This window comes from Pempheris klunzingeri, chromosome 7 (assembly GCF_042242105.1).
Source record: "Pempheris klunzingeri isolate RE-2024b chromosome 7, fPemKlu1.hap1, whole genome shotgun sequence".
Lineage (NCBI taxonomy): Eukaryota > Metazoa > Chordata > Actinopteri > Acropomatiformes > Pempheridae > Pempheris > Pempheris klunzingeri.
This window is the reverse complement of record NC_092018.1, coordinates 26,669,339-26,684,286: the sequence shown is the minus strand read 5'-3', so window position 1 is coordinate 26,684,286 and position 14,948 is coordinate 26,669,339. Positions and strand designations below refer to the sequence as shown.

Sequence of the window (14,948 nt, the reverse complement as noted above, 5' to 3'; positions counted from 1 at the left end):
CATGAAAAAGACACATTTAGTTGTTGCACAATGCCAAGACTAATAATATGCTATTGAACTGGCACCGTTTCATTGGTTTACCTCCAAATAAAACTCCATAGCTGTCTCCAGGTCATCACGCGATGCAGACATACTAGCCAAGTTTTTAAAAGTAGAATATTTCAGCATCATCCCGGGATGTTTGAGACCCACTCTCTGATCTTCCGAGGGAGTGGCCTGCAGCATTAGACGATGCATCAGATTTGGCACCAGACACAGCGTGATGCAGATAAATTCTTTTGCCTGTATATAGGCAGAGCTGGTGCTAATACAAATCTAAATTTGAAGTGTGCATTGTAAAATTATTAAATAAGTGAAAGTGAATTCTGGCACTCTTTCTCAATACTACAAAACTGATAATGAACGCACATCTCACCAAACTACTTCAGGACCTCTTCCTGAAATTAATACATGTATTCAGTGGCCTTTGATACTGATCAGTATTTTAATGTCTGTCTATCAGGTTATTTCACATCATGAATCCAAGTGATAGATATCATACAGAACAAGGTCTGCACAAAAAAGTTTTTTGCTGAGTAATGGAGTGTATTACAGCACCTGTGTGGAAGCATTACTCTGGTCTGAATTACATCCCAGATGCACAGTGTTACACGTGATTTTAGGTGTTCTGTGAAACCATTAAGATTAAGAACACTGACAGGACTTTATGCTGTGTGATATCTTACCTCTTTGAGCAATGGAGTTTTGAGAAGCTCATGATAAGCCTTGGCAGAATCCTCAAACTTGTCATGTTTTTGCAGATCTAAAGCTTTGTGATATAAAGCAAACGCCTCGGCTTCCTGTGGATGTGGACAGGAATAGAATAAAAATCAGTCAGCCTACTTAGGTCTGCAGAGACGAATGTCTGCAACAGCGATCAGGCCCAATGTTGCTGACTCATCTTTATATAGTCTGTACCTGAGCCTCTTTTGTCTGACTCTTGTTACTTCTCAAGGGGTCTTGAGACTCATCTGCAGCTGTCGAAGCAGCATTCAGTGCTGCTATGCGAATCTGTAAAGAAAACAGAAAAGAGGCAAACCACTTTATCAAGCAGATATTGGACTCTGGAGGGGAGGGGGTGGTGGCTGGTAACACAATCACAAGATGTCCCTGATACTAAACAGCTACAGAGGATGTACTCAATACCCCAAATCCTTACCATTTTAATATGTGGAGATCACACCTTCCACCTTCAAGGTTTGCAGTTTATGATTGGATCTATAGAAAAAAGGTGCAGACAACGAGCAAAGAGAGCAAGCAAATATAACGTTAAGTGAACATCTATATTGGGAAAAGCCTGTCGTACCAGCAGAGAATCACGGACAAAGACTGAGTTTATTTTTTTCATATACTACTTCCATACTACTCTCCAAACAGCCTCTCCAGTTTGAGTGCATGTGAGAGCTTCTCGGGCTAAATGCTAAATAAACCCTGACTCGACAGAGAGAAGAGCAAGGCAGCCTGGTGTAGTCAAGTGTTGACAGACATGTTAATCGAAGGGGACCAGCTAGCCTCATCAAAAATGACACTGGAAACTTAGCCTGGTTAGCTTAGCCCTGCTGCAGTTCTCTTGAGGAAGTGCACACAGGTGAATAACACCACTAGAACTACGAACAGCAGGCAGTACATATATCTACCGGACAGGCGAGCAAATTCAGCAAGCTAACTGCCCCAACGAGCTAACGTTAGCACACACATGAGCTAACGTTAGCTCGGTTTTCGCCGGGTGACCATCACTTCATAGCTGGGCCACTTACCGTTCATTACCGTTTTAACTGCATTCGTAGCGCTGCTATCACCAGAGAGAGGCAGCTAAAGTCTAACACAGACTGCGGCCGTGAGTGGACACGAGGCACAAAACAAGTCTGAAACTTCATTTATTCAGCATCCTTTGTTGTTGTTAAGGTTATGAGCGTTTGCGTCACAGCGTGACATTTGCTACGCGCCAACGAGTAAAGTCGTCGCTCATTGGTCGATACGCGGTGGGTGGGTTCACGTGACCAATCACAGCTCATGATATTGGGTGAAGCCGCACCACGAACAGACAACACTAAAATTTACAACATTTAGCCTATGGCAAAGGTAATTGCGATTAAGTTACTAATTGCATTTGAAAAAAAACAAAGTAATTATTGAAAGCATATAGACAAAATAACAGTTTCACTTTAGTTGTGACACAATTGCATTTGGCAATTCTGAAAATAAGGGAAGTTTTCACTTTTCAAAGGTGTCCTCTACAAACCTAACCAATCCCAGTGTGTTACAAGAGGTAGAACATTTCTCTATAATAAACTAAGCCTGTAAATAATATTATTTCTTTTCTGTAAAATGTTAAATTATCCAACACCATGTCCTATAGCCTACCCTATTATCCTACTCCAGCAGGCCACGGCCTCTCACCCATTAGGTTTGTTAACTATGCTGCTTATGTAGGCTGAATCTGTAATTTCTTATACAGCAGTTTGTCTTTATTTACTTAAAATCAGCATTTGTGATGAGTAACCTGCATGGCAAACAGACAACCACCAGAGGGCAAACTTTTATTTTATAAGCATGTGAAATGTTTCCTCTAAGATTGAGGTGGTATATTTTTTAATCAAAGGATCTTCCAGACTTTGATCTTCTGCTGATTTACGTTGGTTTGGCTTACAGTGACATTCAGCTGAAGAACTTAGATCAAGATAATATTGTCATCAATTTTTTTCCCACTACAGCACAGAGATGATGCAAAACACTGAAAAAGCCGTGTCACCTTTTACAAAAGGTGGTTTTCCTTCCCTCTTACATCAGGCAGTCTTTCAAGAGTTTGTACAGCCACATGACAGGTACATTGTGTTGGGATTCGTGACGGTAGATTGTAACAACTTCTGCAGTTTTTAGGTGTAACAGTATGCTGTTTTTGTCCTTAGTGACCCCGTCTGTTGCAGTCTCTTGTTGCTCTACCGCTTATCCCCGCCTCCTCCACCCCCCCGACACTCATCCTCACCCCCACCCCCTCTCCCCCATGGCTGAGAGTGGCTGGCTGGCACCATCATCAGTTCCTTTTGTCAGCATGCCTGCAGAAAATAGCTTACGTCACAGTCATTACAGGCTCTATAAAAGTCGGGGTAATGCAGATTCACAGTGCAGTCAAACCAGCTTCATTCTTACACACAGACCAGCCTGTCTCTCAAGTCATGGCTTCCATAGGCTTCGACCCTTACTTCCCTTCTACTTACAAGAGGAGAGTTGTTGTGCGCAATGCCGGATATGGAGCAGGTGGAGGAATAGGAGCTAGGACTGCCTACCTCAGCCACTCTGCCCCAATAACTTCCCATGCATCTTCCCGCAGAACTTATCCAACACACACCCGAGCTACTTCCAGCTACTCCTCCGTGTTTTCTGCTCCACTGTCTGCAGCTGCCACTGAGCTTCGCCTTGACCAAGCAGCCCAGGTCAGCTCTGAGTTCAAGGTAATTAGGACCCAGGAGAAGGCTGAGCTGCAGGACCTAAATGATCGCTTTGCAAGCTTCATTGAGAGGGTCCATGAGCTGGAGCAGCAGAACAAGTTGCTGGAGACTGAACTCCTGCTGCTGAAGCAGAGGCAGACGGAGCCATCCAACCTTCGGGCCCTGTATGAGCATGAGATCCGCCAGCTCCGTTCTGCTCTAGAAGACGCCCGCCATGAGAAGCAAGCAGCCCAGGATCACAGAGATGAGATGGAGGATGTGCTTAGGAACCTGCAAAAGCGTTATGAAGATGAAGTGCTTGGCAGAGAGGAAGCAGAGGGCAGGCTCATGGATGCCAGGAAGGGGGCCGATGAAGCTGCACTGGGTCAGGCTGAGCTCGAGAAAAGAGTAGGCACCCTGTTGGATGAGCTGGCCTTCCTGAAGCGCCTCTGTGAGAGCGAGATCGCAGAGCTGCAGGCCCAAATACAGTACAGCGCAGAGGTGTCAGTGGAGATGGAGGTCGTCAAACCTGACCTATCTGTGGCTCTTCGCGACATCCGAGTCCAGTATGAGAAGCTGGCACAGCACAACCTTCAATCAGCCGAAGATTGGTTCTGCAGCAAGATGAATGTGATGACAGCAGGCACCTCTCGCAACGCAGAGAGCGCACGCAATGCCAAAGAGGAGGCCGGAGAGTTCCGCCGGCTGCTCAGTGCCAGGACACTGGAGATTGATGCCTGCCGGGAGATGAATCAAGCTCTGGAAAACCAACTGCAGGACGTGGAGGAGAAACAGAGTGCTGAGATCTCTGCACTGCAGGTGAGGAACAGAAAGGCACTGGAATTAAGGAACAGGGCTGCAAATCTTTCTTTTCTGTGAAAATCAGCAAAAAGATCTAATTCTATTACAGTTTGAGTTCATTTTTTGTCAATAGAGATGAGTTACTGAGCGTGCAATGTTGCCCCAAAGCTGAGATGCAATTTGCATCCATAATGTGCCACTAACATGTTACTTTATCTTTCCTATACAGGATACAATAAGTCAACTGGAGGATGAGTTGAGGACCAGCAAGAATGACATGGCTCACTACTTGAAAGATTATCAGGACCTCTTGAATGTGAAGATGGCCTTGGATATTGAAATCGCAGCCTACCGGTGAGTGTTCTGTCGAGTCTTTCCAGTGTTTTTCATATCATGTTATAATTGCTGGATTTGAATGAAGGCCACCAGCACCTGTAATTTAGGATCTCATTCAATTGATGTTTGTCTCATTCTGGTAGGAAGCTCCTTGAAGGAGAGGAGAACCGTTTGAATGTGGCAGGTCCGGGGTCTGTCAGCGTTTACTCCCAGGCCATGTACGCTGCCGCGCCCTACGGGAGAACACAGTTCTCCATGCAGTCTCAGCTGAGCTCAGCAGCTCCGTACCTGCTGAGCTCCCGCTTCTATACCACATCTCTCTCCAAGGAGGAGACAATATCTGCAAGCCAAGCACAGCAGGAAGAGGCCAGCCCTCCTCAAGAGGAGGAGGAGGAGGAGGAGGAGCAGAAGGAGGAAGAGGAACAGGAGGAGGAGGTGGAAAAGGGAGAGAAGGAGGACGAAGAGGAGCAACAGGGAGAAGAGGAAGAGGGGGAGGCTGCAGAAGATCAGGGAGAAGAGGGGGGCGAAGAGGAGGCGGACACTGAAGAGAAAGAGGAGGAGGAAAAACAAGACGAAGGAGAGGGAAAAGCAGATGGAGCAGGTAAGTGTGGTTATTTTGTTTAACCCATATGTGCATGTGTGTCGTCCTAAATGAATTCTAACTTCTATCCCTCCTCACTTGTTTTTGGAAATGAAGAAGGCGAGGCAGAGGATGGAGAAAAGGAAGATGAGGAGGACACCGAGCGGAAAGAGGAAGATGGTGATGAAGAGGCCGAGAAGGGGAAGGAATAAACTGAAGAGAAAAATGGAAAAAAGTGCAGACGAAAAGGTTTAAACTTGAATGCTTTAAAATACCTGCTAGCATTGTAGCTGAAGGGTGTCTTCTGCGGTGCTTCATATGTACAGAGATATTTCTCTCATTCAGACCAAAGAGACGTCTCTTGATATCAGAAGATATCAAGATTTGCTGAACAAATTCTCTCTATGATCCACTTGAGTGACTCTCAGCATGTGCGCACAGAAACCAGCGAAGAGATTAAAACAATACAAAAGCCAATCAATAAATTGATGAAGACAGGATGTAACGACTGTCAAAGTACAAATTCTGCTTTGTGGAGATTTGTTTGCTATCACCTGTGTGCTTTACTGTCACCAACACATGCCTGCACATCTGTCTGTATGCGCAATACTCAGTTTGAAATGCCTTACTTCAAGTCCTTACTGAGTGCTTTGAGTCCGTGATGTGCTGCATTGAACTCCAATAAAGCCTTGAAGCCTTGTCAACCTAGAGCTGGCCCCAGGCTTTTCATTTGTGCTCATGAACAGGAACAGCATTTGGCACAAATAAATGCATTAGCAGAAAATCATATTCAGTGTCTCAGCTCTGTGACTCACTCTCGCAAGCAAGGATGGATGGTTTTACTTGCTATTCAGCCCAGGGATCCTTTAACGTTGAGAGTTTTAAAACAAAAATGGCCCTTTCTCTCCAGACTGTTAATGGAGGTTAATGGAATAGCCCACAGATGGTAGCCAGAGAGCCCTTGCTCCATATTGATATATCAGTCCACAATTGACTGGAAGGGAGGGCTGCAGCAAACCTGCAACGTCAGCAAGTCTGAGTGGTTTTGGGTTCTTCCAGCAAAAGATGCCAAATGAAAATACATGAAAAAAGCAACTTTTTAAAGAAAATAATAAATCACAGTATTTCAGACTGTATCAAGCTTCGCATTTTCAACACGATCAGTCGATAAAGCCTCATTGGATTTTTCTTGATTTAGCTAAAGCCAAAACGAGTAAGAGAGGCGTTTTTGTCTTTATCTCAAGTCAGCAGGTCATCTCTGTCCTGATGTGCCTACAGTGTGATCAGTGAGCTGACGCCGGTGTTTTTCCTGCTGCCTCACCCACATCCACATCACTGTCCATAAATCAGGGCCCAATGAAACCTTTATGACTCAGCTAGTCTGCTGCACCAAAGAATCTGGCCAAGTGTCAGCTCATGCAGGACAGCAAGAGAGAGAGCAATTTCATTATTTCATTGGGGAAAGAGAGAGATTGAGGAAGAATGGGTGGGTGGGTGTGTGTTTGTGTGTGTGTGGGGGGGGGTTGTCTCACTGCACTAAACCTTGACAGAGGACAGACTGTTTCTTTTTTTCTTTAAAAAGGCTGAGGGACCAGGGGCTTCCTTTAGGCATCTGCAGAGATGTAATCCCTATCACACAAATGAGCCCCAAACACACACACACACACACACACAAGCTCTGTCTTCCGCTGTCACACACATTTAGACAAACACACCCAGGAGTGGATGTGGAGTAGGAGCTTCTGTTTGATGTATCTGGAGCACTGATATATTGCATCACCTCATCATTGTAACACATGCACATCACTCTTTGGACACGTGGCACATGTTCTAGCTGATGTTGCGCGTGTCAGAGCAACACCACAAATTGTCTCTCTCGTCCTCTCCATCCTCCTCGTCCTCAGTTTACCCCACCCTGAGCTAAACCACGTTATCCTCCTCCTCGTCTTGCTCTCAGTTGCTACAGTAGGACTTGAGCCGATCCAGAGGAGCACTCAATGTAATCATTCGAAATTCTACTTTGCAATGAATTTGGCTTCGCTTACACACACCTTTCAACGCTCAAAGAGATAGCAATACTGTTAATGTTTTCTTATTGATTAAAAGTGCACTCATGATATACTACTGGCTGGGTTATAATACACAAGCCGCCCTGCAGACGGAATGCTGAAGCAGTGAAAGAGCTCTTTACAATAGATACAGTAAACCACCAGCAGGATATATAGTTACTCCCCTAGGTGCTCGTATGTATCATTTGTATCGCATACAGAGCTAGGGGAAGTTTGCAAGGCTGTGTGTGTGTGTGTGTGTGTGTGACTGTACAGTGCACGTGTTGGTGCGTCTCAAGGCACGGTAGGGCGCAGGTCTCCTGTAAACATAGCATATCAAAGCAAAGCTGTATTATTTTCATCACATTTCATCTTTCACATATTGAGTTTCATCTGTCACATTTAGGCTGAGAATGGACTGGTATATAAATCTTACAGCTCCCCGTCCTCGTCTTGTGTGCGGGTACAGTGTCAGAGGGAGGCAGGCCTATCACTGAGGCCCACTAGGCCCCCCAGACGCACCATCTTCAGATGAAAAATAAAGAATTGAAGGTGCAGGAGGAGACGTCGGCACTGATATTGTAGTTTCCTGGGAGGTAAAATGAAGGAGTGCTTGTATCAGTGCAGCTACCCCAAAATAGACGTCATTTTCAATGTAAAAGAGTCTGTGTTTGAGTCCTACATTCAGGATAGCTATAATGTTACAGGGAACCTTACACATTTTGGATAGTCTCATTACACTTTGAAGCTTCACAAAATTAAATCACTACACCTAAATATGACAATTATGTTACGACTTCTTTTAACAGACGGAAAAGCGGACTTATTAATTGCCATGAATCTATTTGAAGAATTTAACAGGACATTGTATGAAGGCCGGCTTGGTCCCAGAGTCATGAAACAGTATCCATGCAAGGAAAAAAATAGCTGCTTTCCATTACAACAAATGCATATTACATTTCAGGAGGATGCGCTGATTTGAACTCAATGTCAGTAATCTAATCTGCAAACCAGACTACCAGCAACACTCTTTGTTTCTGTACTCCCACATGATAACCTTTGAGTTTACAACCAAACTGATGCTGAGTTGAAATGCTGCACATTAAAAGTCACTGTGAAAAGAAACACAAATATTTGAATTCAATTATACTTATAATGAATACTGGGAGAATGAATCCAAACCCAGAGTTAATGTATTCCTTGTCTTTGGAAAGATGATACTATCACCTTGATAGAAGTCCTCATCGTCCGGTTAATGTGGTTGGGTGTGCACACTCCTCTCAGACGGCTCAGGCCCCCAGACCAGACAGTGAGGGTGGTCACGCTGCAGTCTCCCTTTTTGGTTGTCAAATAGCCACTTTGTCTCCAAAAAGAAAAGGATGTCTTAGATAAGAGATGTGGCTCCCTCTGCTGATCTCAGGGAATCACCTAATTAAAAGGCTTAGTCCAACGAGCCTTCACATTGGCCTGGGAGACAGCAGACTATTTCACTTTCACTCTAAGAATAGACACTGGCTTCCCGCGCTGTATACATAGCCACAGTTTTCAGATGGCCTCACGTACCCACTGCAGCGATACAAAGGGATGCTTCACTGAGTCAGATGGAGACAAATGGGGGAGCCTCGGGCCACATCCTTCCACATGCATCATAACTTGGAAATGAGTTGTTAGACTTGTGGATGAAAATGTTTCTAACCCTATACCTGCAGAAGACTGATTCTGTGATCACATCCAATAACACTGTATATTTCCTGCTGTCGCGTCTGTATTTATTCAGGCTGTGCTAGAAGTGGAACCTTTTTGTGCAAAATAACACAGTTTATCTGACCTGCCCGCACCTTTCTCACATTGAAAGATGTATCAGAAGCACAGTAAATCTACAGGAATTCATGTGGGTGTCCATATTAGTGAGGAAAAATATCAGCAGCTTGCATCATTACACAGTGACCATGGTGACACACATGCAGGATGTAACGTCATGCAGCAAGCTCTAAAGAAACAGATCTTTGATGTAGCAGTCTGCACAAGGGGAACAGTTTGGGTACCACGAACAAAAATCGTCTGCAAATCAACTTTTGCCCCAGGATGTTGAACCCTTGTACACACATAGTGCATTGGCCTATCTGTTGTCTGCATTGCAGGACCAGGCTATTACCTGATTCTGCTGCCAGACAGCCAGGTGGACGCAGACGCCCAATTTTGCCTCTGGCGTCATGCGGTCCTGGCACTGGACCCAAAAACCCATTAGGTCTTTTGTCTGCTTTTGTCTCGGGAATTGAACACCTCAGTTGTTGCTACGAGCAGCGTTTAGAGCCGTACCACTCAGAAATCTCTGAGGCATTGTACTTCCTCACATCACAGCAATCACAGTTCACCAAGTTCAGCCTCCGAATGACAGTGGAGTTAATTCAGGTCAAGCTTAGTTTGAATGTCAAATTCAAATTTCCTCCATATGAATGCTCAGTGTGCTTCATCTTTGTGCATCCGGAAACAATAAAACACATGCGCAGGCACACGCGCATGCACTCAAGCATGTGTGCACGCAAACAGTAATCAGATGCCCCAGAGTGTTGGAGGGTGGGTGGTAGATAGGGACCAACTTTCAACTGCCAGTCATGCTAAATGTTGATTTGTGGTGTGACCGTCTGGCGACGAGCTGAGGGGCCCTTCGGCAAAGTAAACAGTCGGGATACCCTTGTTTCAGCACAGAAATGGCAGCTTCATCTCATTTTTTATTCACAATAACTGCAGCGCACTCTCACCAAAACACTTCTTCACATTCACACAGAAAACGAGAGCAATTGGTCTTTATGTTCAGCTACTCTGGCTCTGCATCCACATCTGCACATGCTTGGTTGATAGATTTTATTTTCATTTTTAAACGACTATTACTACAATGTTGCACCTAGTCAGGGAGTCTGAATAGAAGGACGCCTGAGACGTAATGCAACCTGATACAAACTAGAAGACGAGGCGAGTGGAGCTGTCCTGTGAAGATTCAGCCTGTCTGCTCCTATTGCTTATGGAGCATTCAACTCCAGATGAACTCGAGAGTTCAACTCCACTTATCAAGCTGTCACATACACTAATGCGCTAATGCAAGACATGCACGCACGTACGACCAGACCAGCACACCAACATCTGAATTTAATGATTTGGCTTTAAAGTTTCTGTGGAGAGAGATATGGATTATTTAAAATACCACGCCACAACACTATGTAGCACAATCTTGAGGTTTTTGCCAGGAACAAACAGTGCACTAAATGCAATAGCACAAAGCAGTCAGCTGATGGCAACATTGTACTCCTTTTTGCAGATTTGATTTTGTTTTTAACTTTTGATCGCCCAAAAGCAACTCCTCACATTCGATAAGAGGTGTGAGAGATCTCGCCAACGGTTTAAGGAGACTCAGAGGTGAAAAGGGGAATGAGCAGATTTAAAGGCCCCTTTCGGTGAATCCAGTAACTTCGCAAGCACCTACAGCTCAGCCAGAAATAGGTCACAATAATCATGTGTAACAGCTCAAGTCATAACCTTGGAAATTCTACATATAGCTGCAAAATACATCTCCACTACTTGATTTTCTGGATGAGCTCAGCCAGTGTGTTTGAATCCTTTAGCTGCGTAAGATTTGTTAAATGTACAGCAGCAAGAAAATGCACAACTGGGTCTGACAGAAAGAGAATGATTCCCAGTTTTCTATTTATTTGTAACTTAAACTTAACATCAGTGTGTGTTTTGAGAAAGAAGGCAGCAATTTTAAAACTGTATTTATCTGAGGGCTTCATTGTTACTACTGTCCATTATCTTGATTACAGTTTTGGTCAGTAAACAGCCCCTCATAATGCTACGCTGCAGTCGCCATATGTTCGGTAGCGTTGTCCCAAAATAATAAGATTCAATAATAGCTTTCAATCAGCCTGTGTTATGTTGTGTTAGTACTTAGTCACCACAAGCTGTGTTTTATAACAGCCGCAACACAAAAGATTGAAAAGGAATGGACATCACACTGTCAGAGGGAACAACAAAAAAGCATTGGATGGCTGAACATTATTGACAGCACCATTTGGCTGACCGGTGGTAGCAGAAAAAATAAAAACACACACACACACACACACACACACACACACACACATATGATGGGCAAACAAAAGGCTAAGTGGGCTACCAGATCTCAGCCGGCAGCTGGAAATTACTTCACTGGGCAGGGAGGGAGAGTGGTGAGGCTCATTAGTGATGAGCTGGCCATGTTGAAATTTAAATTAAAGTCTCACTGATGGACAAGTTCAACAAAACTGTTAAGGTCTTATTACTCTCATATGCTCTTCTAAACAGTTAACTGTTGCTTGTGTTAAACCAGCCTGCACAGATGAGGAGTCTGTTGCTGAAGGAGCTCTCCAGTGCTCTCACTGTGTCTATATGGGGTGGGAGTGGTTCTGTCTCATGGATGATAGCTTTGCCATCATCCTCCTCCTCTATCACACCACCTCCACTGGATCGAGGGGGCAGCCCAGGACAGAGCTGGCCTGTCCTGTTGGGGTGTGTTTACAGCTGCAGGCGTGCTGCCGGAGGTTTGTGGACATGACCTGACTTGTCAGTCTGAGTGGAAGTGAGATTACGATCATTACATTGAAGTTTAATGTAAATTAAATCATCTGTGTCATTTCATGGCGAAGGATCAAAGGACCAAAAGCTTCATCAAGGCCTTAAGGGTAACCTGACAGCATGTTGAAGTAGATCTGGTCATTCGTCTTTTCTGTGGATGTCACGGAGTAAAACGGGACATTTCTTACTGAATATTGTCCTATAGATATGTTCAGGGCCGGACTCTCATCAAACATGATCAGTTTGGGACAGATTTGATAATCTAATAACCCACTTCCTGTTTCGTGGCGAGAAACTGAAGTTTGAGGCCCCGCCAACGTCACGCCGTTAGACTTTTCTACTGCGTTTTGATGAACTTTTCATCATAAAGGCTTCGGCTACAAGATTGCCACATTTGAGGTGGATCGGATGAACGGTGTTGAACTAGTTCAACCGTTTATGACCCCAATAAATGACCCAAAATGCACCAAATTTGGACATATGATAATATGTTTATATATGACGGTATGGCTCCTGCAGGCTTTTGTTGCTGTTGTTGTTTTAGGTCTGTGGGTGATATACGTGCTCACCAAATTTCATATTTCTAGGCCAAAGCGAAAGGTGGGGGCTCTGCGGCTTTGAAATATATCACATTTTTCACCACCCCTGACATGTTTGCAGATTTTCACCTGGTTTTCCCTGTCGAAGAGTCCAAATAAATCGAAGAAGAAGAAGAAGAAGAAATAAGAAAAGAGAGTGTTAAACACTCTAATTAAAAACAATAACCTGGTGATCATTAATTTATGACTCATAAGTGATTTATAACTCACTGGACGGTCAGACTGTGTGCTGGGAGCTCTAACAGTGAACACTGTTAGTGTTTCAGTTTTCTTTCTCATTAGAAATGTCCCAGAATTCAATTCCAGATTGATGGATGTGTGGGGCTGCTGGCAGGGCTCCTGGAGGACTGGCTGGGGTCTGACTGGGTCTGAGTGGGTGTTGTTGTCGCTGTGGGGGCAGTTCGGGAGGCTCGCTGTTCACGCCTACCCTCCCCCCCTTCCCTCCCTCCCTCCCTCCCAGCCGTGTGTGCGCCCTCCTCTCCCCTCCCCGTCCACAAGGCATGATGGCGGAACTGTAGTCTTCGGGACGAGCAGCAGAGCACCGCCCGTCCTCGTTTAGGAACTGTACATAGTTATTTATTTATTCCGCCGGCTCTGCGCCTCCCCCCCCCCGCAATGACCCGCTGGATTCCCACTAAAAAGGAGAAGTATGGAGTCGGTAAGTCCTCAAATGTTGCTACTACGTGTGTTTTGCTCGCCGAGTGAACTCCCTGCAACTCCAGTAACTCCAGAGGAGAGAGGACCGAGGAGGTGGAGAACTTCTCTGGCTACTTGGGAGTTGTTGGTGTCGGGTTGAAACTCTGGAGCCCAGCTGGGGTTCACAAAGTTTGTGTCGGCTCTTCCGGGGAGGTCGACACTGACCCGCCTTGTCGTCCCGAGGACTTCAAAATATTTTGGTGTGGTTTGGAGAAATGACTTGTGGAAGTGTCCATAATAGGTGGTGAGGAAAAATGGAAAAGAGCCAAGAGTTCAATGAGCATACCAGTCATTCTTGTGCTTAATCTCACTGAGCCGAGTTAACGGTGGACTCAGATGAATCCTCATTTAGCTGCCAGGTCCCCTGAAGTCCCCCTGCAGGGCTCCTGCAGGGCTCCTGCAGGGCCCCACATGGGAGCCTCTGCTGGGACTGACTGCTCCGTGTGTCAGATAAGAGAAGAGTATTTGCATAGACATTGGCTTTGTCAGTGTCGCTTGGCTACACTTAGGGCTTAACTGTGTCTGTCTTCTGAGGCTATCAAGCACTTTTGTCTTCCTTACAACTTTATGGTTGAAAAAAAAAGGGCTGCAGTAAGGTGTGGCCCTGTGTGTGTGTGTGTGTGTGTGTGTGTGTGTCTTCCTGCTATCAGGTAGTTCCCCACACCCTCAAGGCAAATGAGCACAACCAGGCTGCACAAGACATTCCTTTCAGGTCTACTGTAATAACTTCATTGTCAGCGCAGGTTGGCTGGTCATTGGCTACCGTGCTGACTCCCCAACAAATCACTGCTTAAAGCTACAGACTTTTACAGACGGTGTTTCCAGTTGAGCTTGCACATGTAGAAACACCTGCATGTAAATCCTCAGCACAGTCTCTCCGGTGTGTGTATGAATCAGTGCCACCCACTTTATCTTTAAGAGTGTTTCCATGCTCTGTTGCTGTTGTGACCTAAAACATATTTAACCCATAAGTCCAGACGCTCCCCCGTCTTTGCGAGACATGACCTTCTATTAGCAGCTTGATGTTGGGGAATTTTTCGCGTTAATCCCTCAGATCCCAGCATGGCGTTGAAAACTGTTGCTCGGCGTGATTGTGTAGACTGTTCTCCCGCCACTCACCTCAGAAACAGGGCAGGAGTCACTAACGCTGCACTTAATCCCTAAAATGCCATCGGACCCTGTACACAGTCTTACATTTTTAATCCGATTAGTCAACCCAGGCTGTGCCCAAATACAGGCAACTACATTTTGGGATGAAAGAAGAGATCGCAAGGTTTCTGATAATATCAGTAATATCCTGCTAGCTAACATGGAAATGTGGATAATATGGGGCTTAAGATATCACAGTCTTCAATGTTGAATTTGTGACACCATGATAATAGGATAGCTTCCTAATTTTTACATCCTGAAGAGAAGCACTGCAGTAGAGAACAGCAGGTGAAGAACATGTGCACTCCCTGATTCGTTTAATTTATTGCATCTTTGTTTTTTTATAACCTTGTTTACATCCATAATGACATCCCAAGGCTTTATTAGGTTCAGGGCAAGGTCTCCGTAATGAGCAGCCACATAAATGCTTACATGAATTTTAAACAAAACCCAGACAGAGTTGGCCATTTTGTATACAGAAGTTAGATGAAAATTATATATTTGTGGCCAGTGACACCTTCGCTGAATAACAGTAATCCAAGAAGATTATGTGGAATAAAAAAAGATGATATTGCCGGTTCTGCTTTATCATTTTCTTAAAAACACTGCACACCGTTAACACTGTTACAGGAATGCAAAATTGGTGGAGTACTCTTCTAACAGCTCC

The 14,948-nt window shown here is 44.8% G+C and overlaps 3 protein-coding genes across 4 annotated transcripts in view; 2 read left to right on the top strand and 1 right to left on the bottom strand.

Moving 5' to 3' along the window:
- The window catches only part of cabin1 (calcineurin binding protein 1), a 35,259-nt gene extending 33,456 nt beyond the window's left edge, over window positions 1-1,803 (bottom strand). Inside the window, exons 1-4 of the mRNA XM_070834294.1 lie at window positions 1,797-1,803; window positions 958-1,124; window positions 726-839; window positions 82-216 (exon numbers count right to left, since the gene is read on the bottom strand). Coding sequence (XP_070690395.1) covers window positions 82-216; window positions 726-839; window positions 958-1,124; window positions 1,797-1,803 — 423 coding nt within the window. The remainder of the gene's footprint in view (window positions 1-81; window positions 217-725; window positions 840-957; window positions 1,125-1,796) is intronic.
- Window positions 1,804-3,215: 1,412 nt separating this feature from the next.
- Window positions 3,216-5,396, top strand: neflb (neurofilament light chain b). Its single transcript, XM_070834293.1, has 4 exons — window positions 3,216-4,286; window positions 4,498-4,622; window positions 4,748-5,205; window positions 5,302-5,396. The coding sequence occupies exons 1-4, from the start codon at window positions 3,216-3,218 to the stop codon at window positions 5,394-5,396; spliced, it is 1,749 nt and encodes a 582-aa protein (XP_070690394.1).
- Window positions 5,397-12,939: 7,543 nt separating this feature from the next.
- dock5 (dedicator of cytokinesis 5) overlaps window positions 12,940-14,948 on the top strand; it is a 29,265-nt gene continuing 27,256 nt past the window's right edge. For both annotated transcript variants that reach the window (XM_070833076.1, XM_070833075.1), the window contains exon 1: window positions 12,940-13,094. In XM_070833076.1, coding sequence (XP_070689177.1) covers window positions 13,052-13,094 — 43 coding nt within the window. In that variant the 5' untranslated portion in view covers window positions 12,940-13,051. The remainder of the gene's footprint in view (window positions 13,095-14,948) is intronic.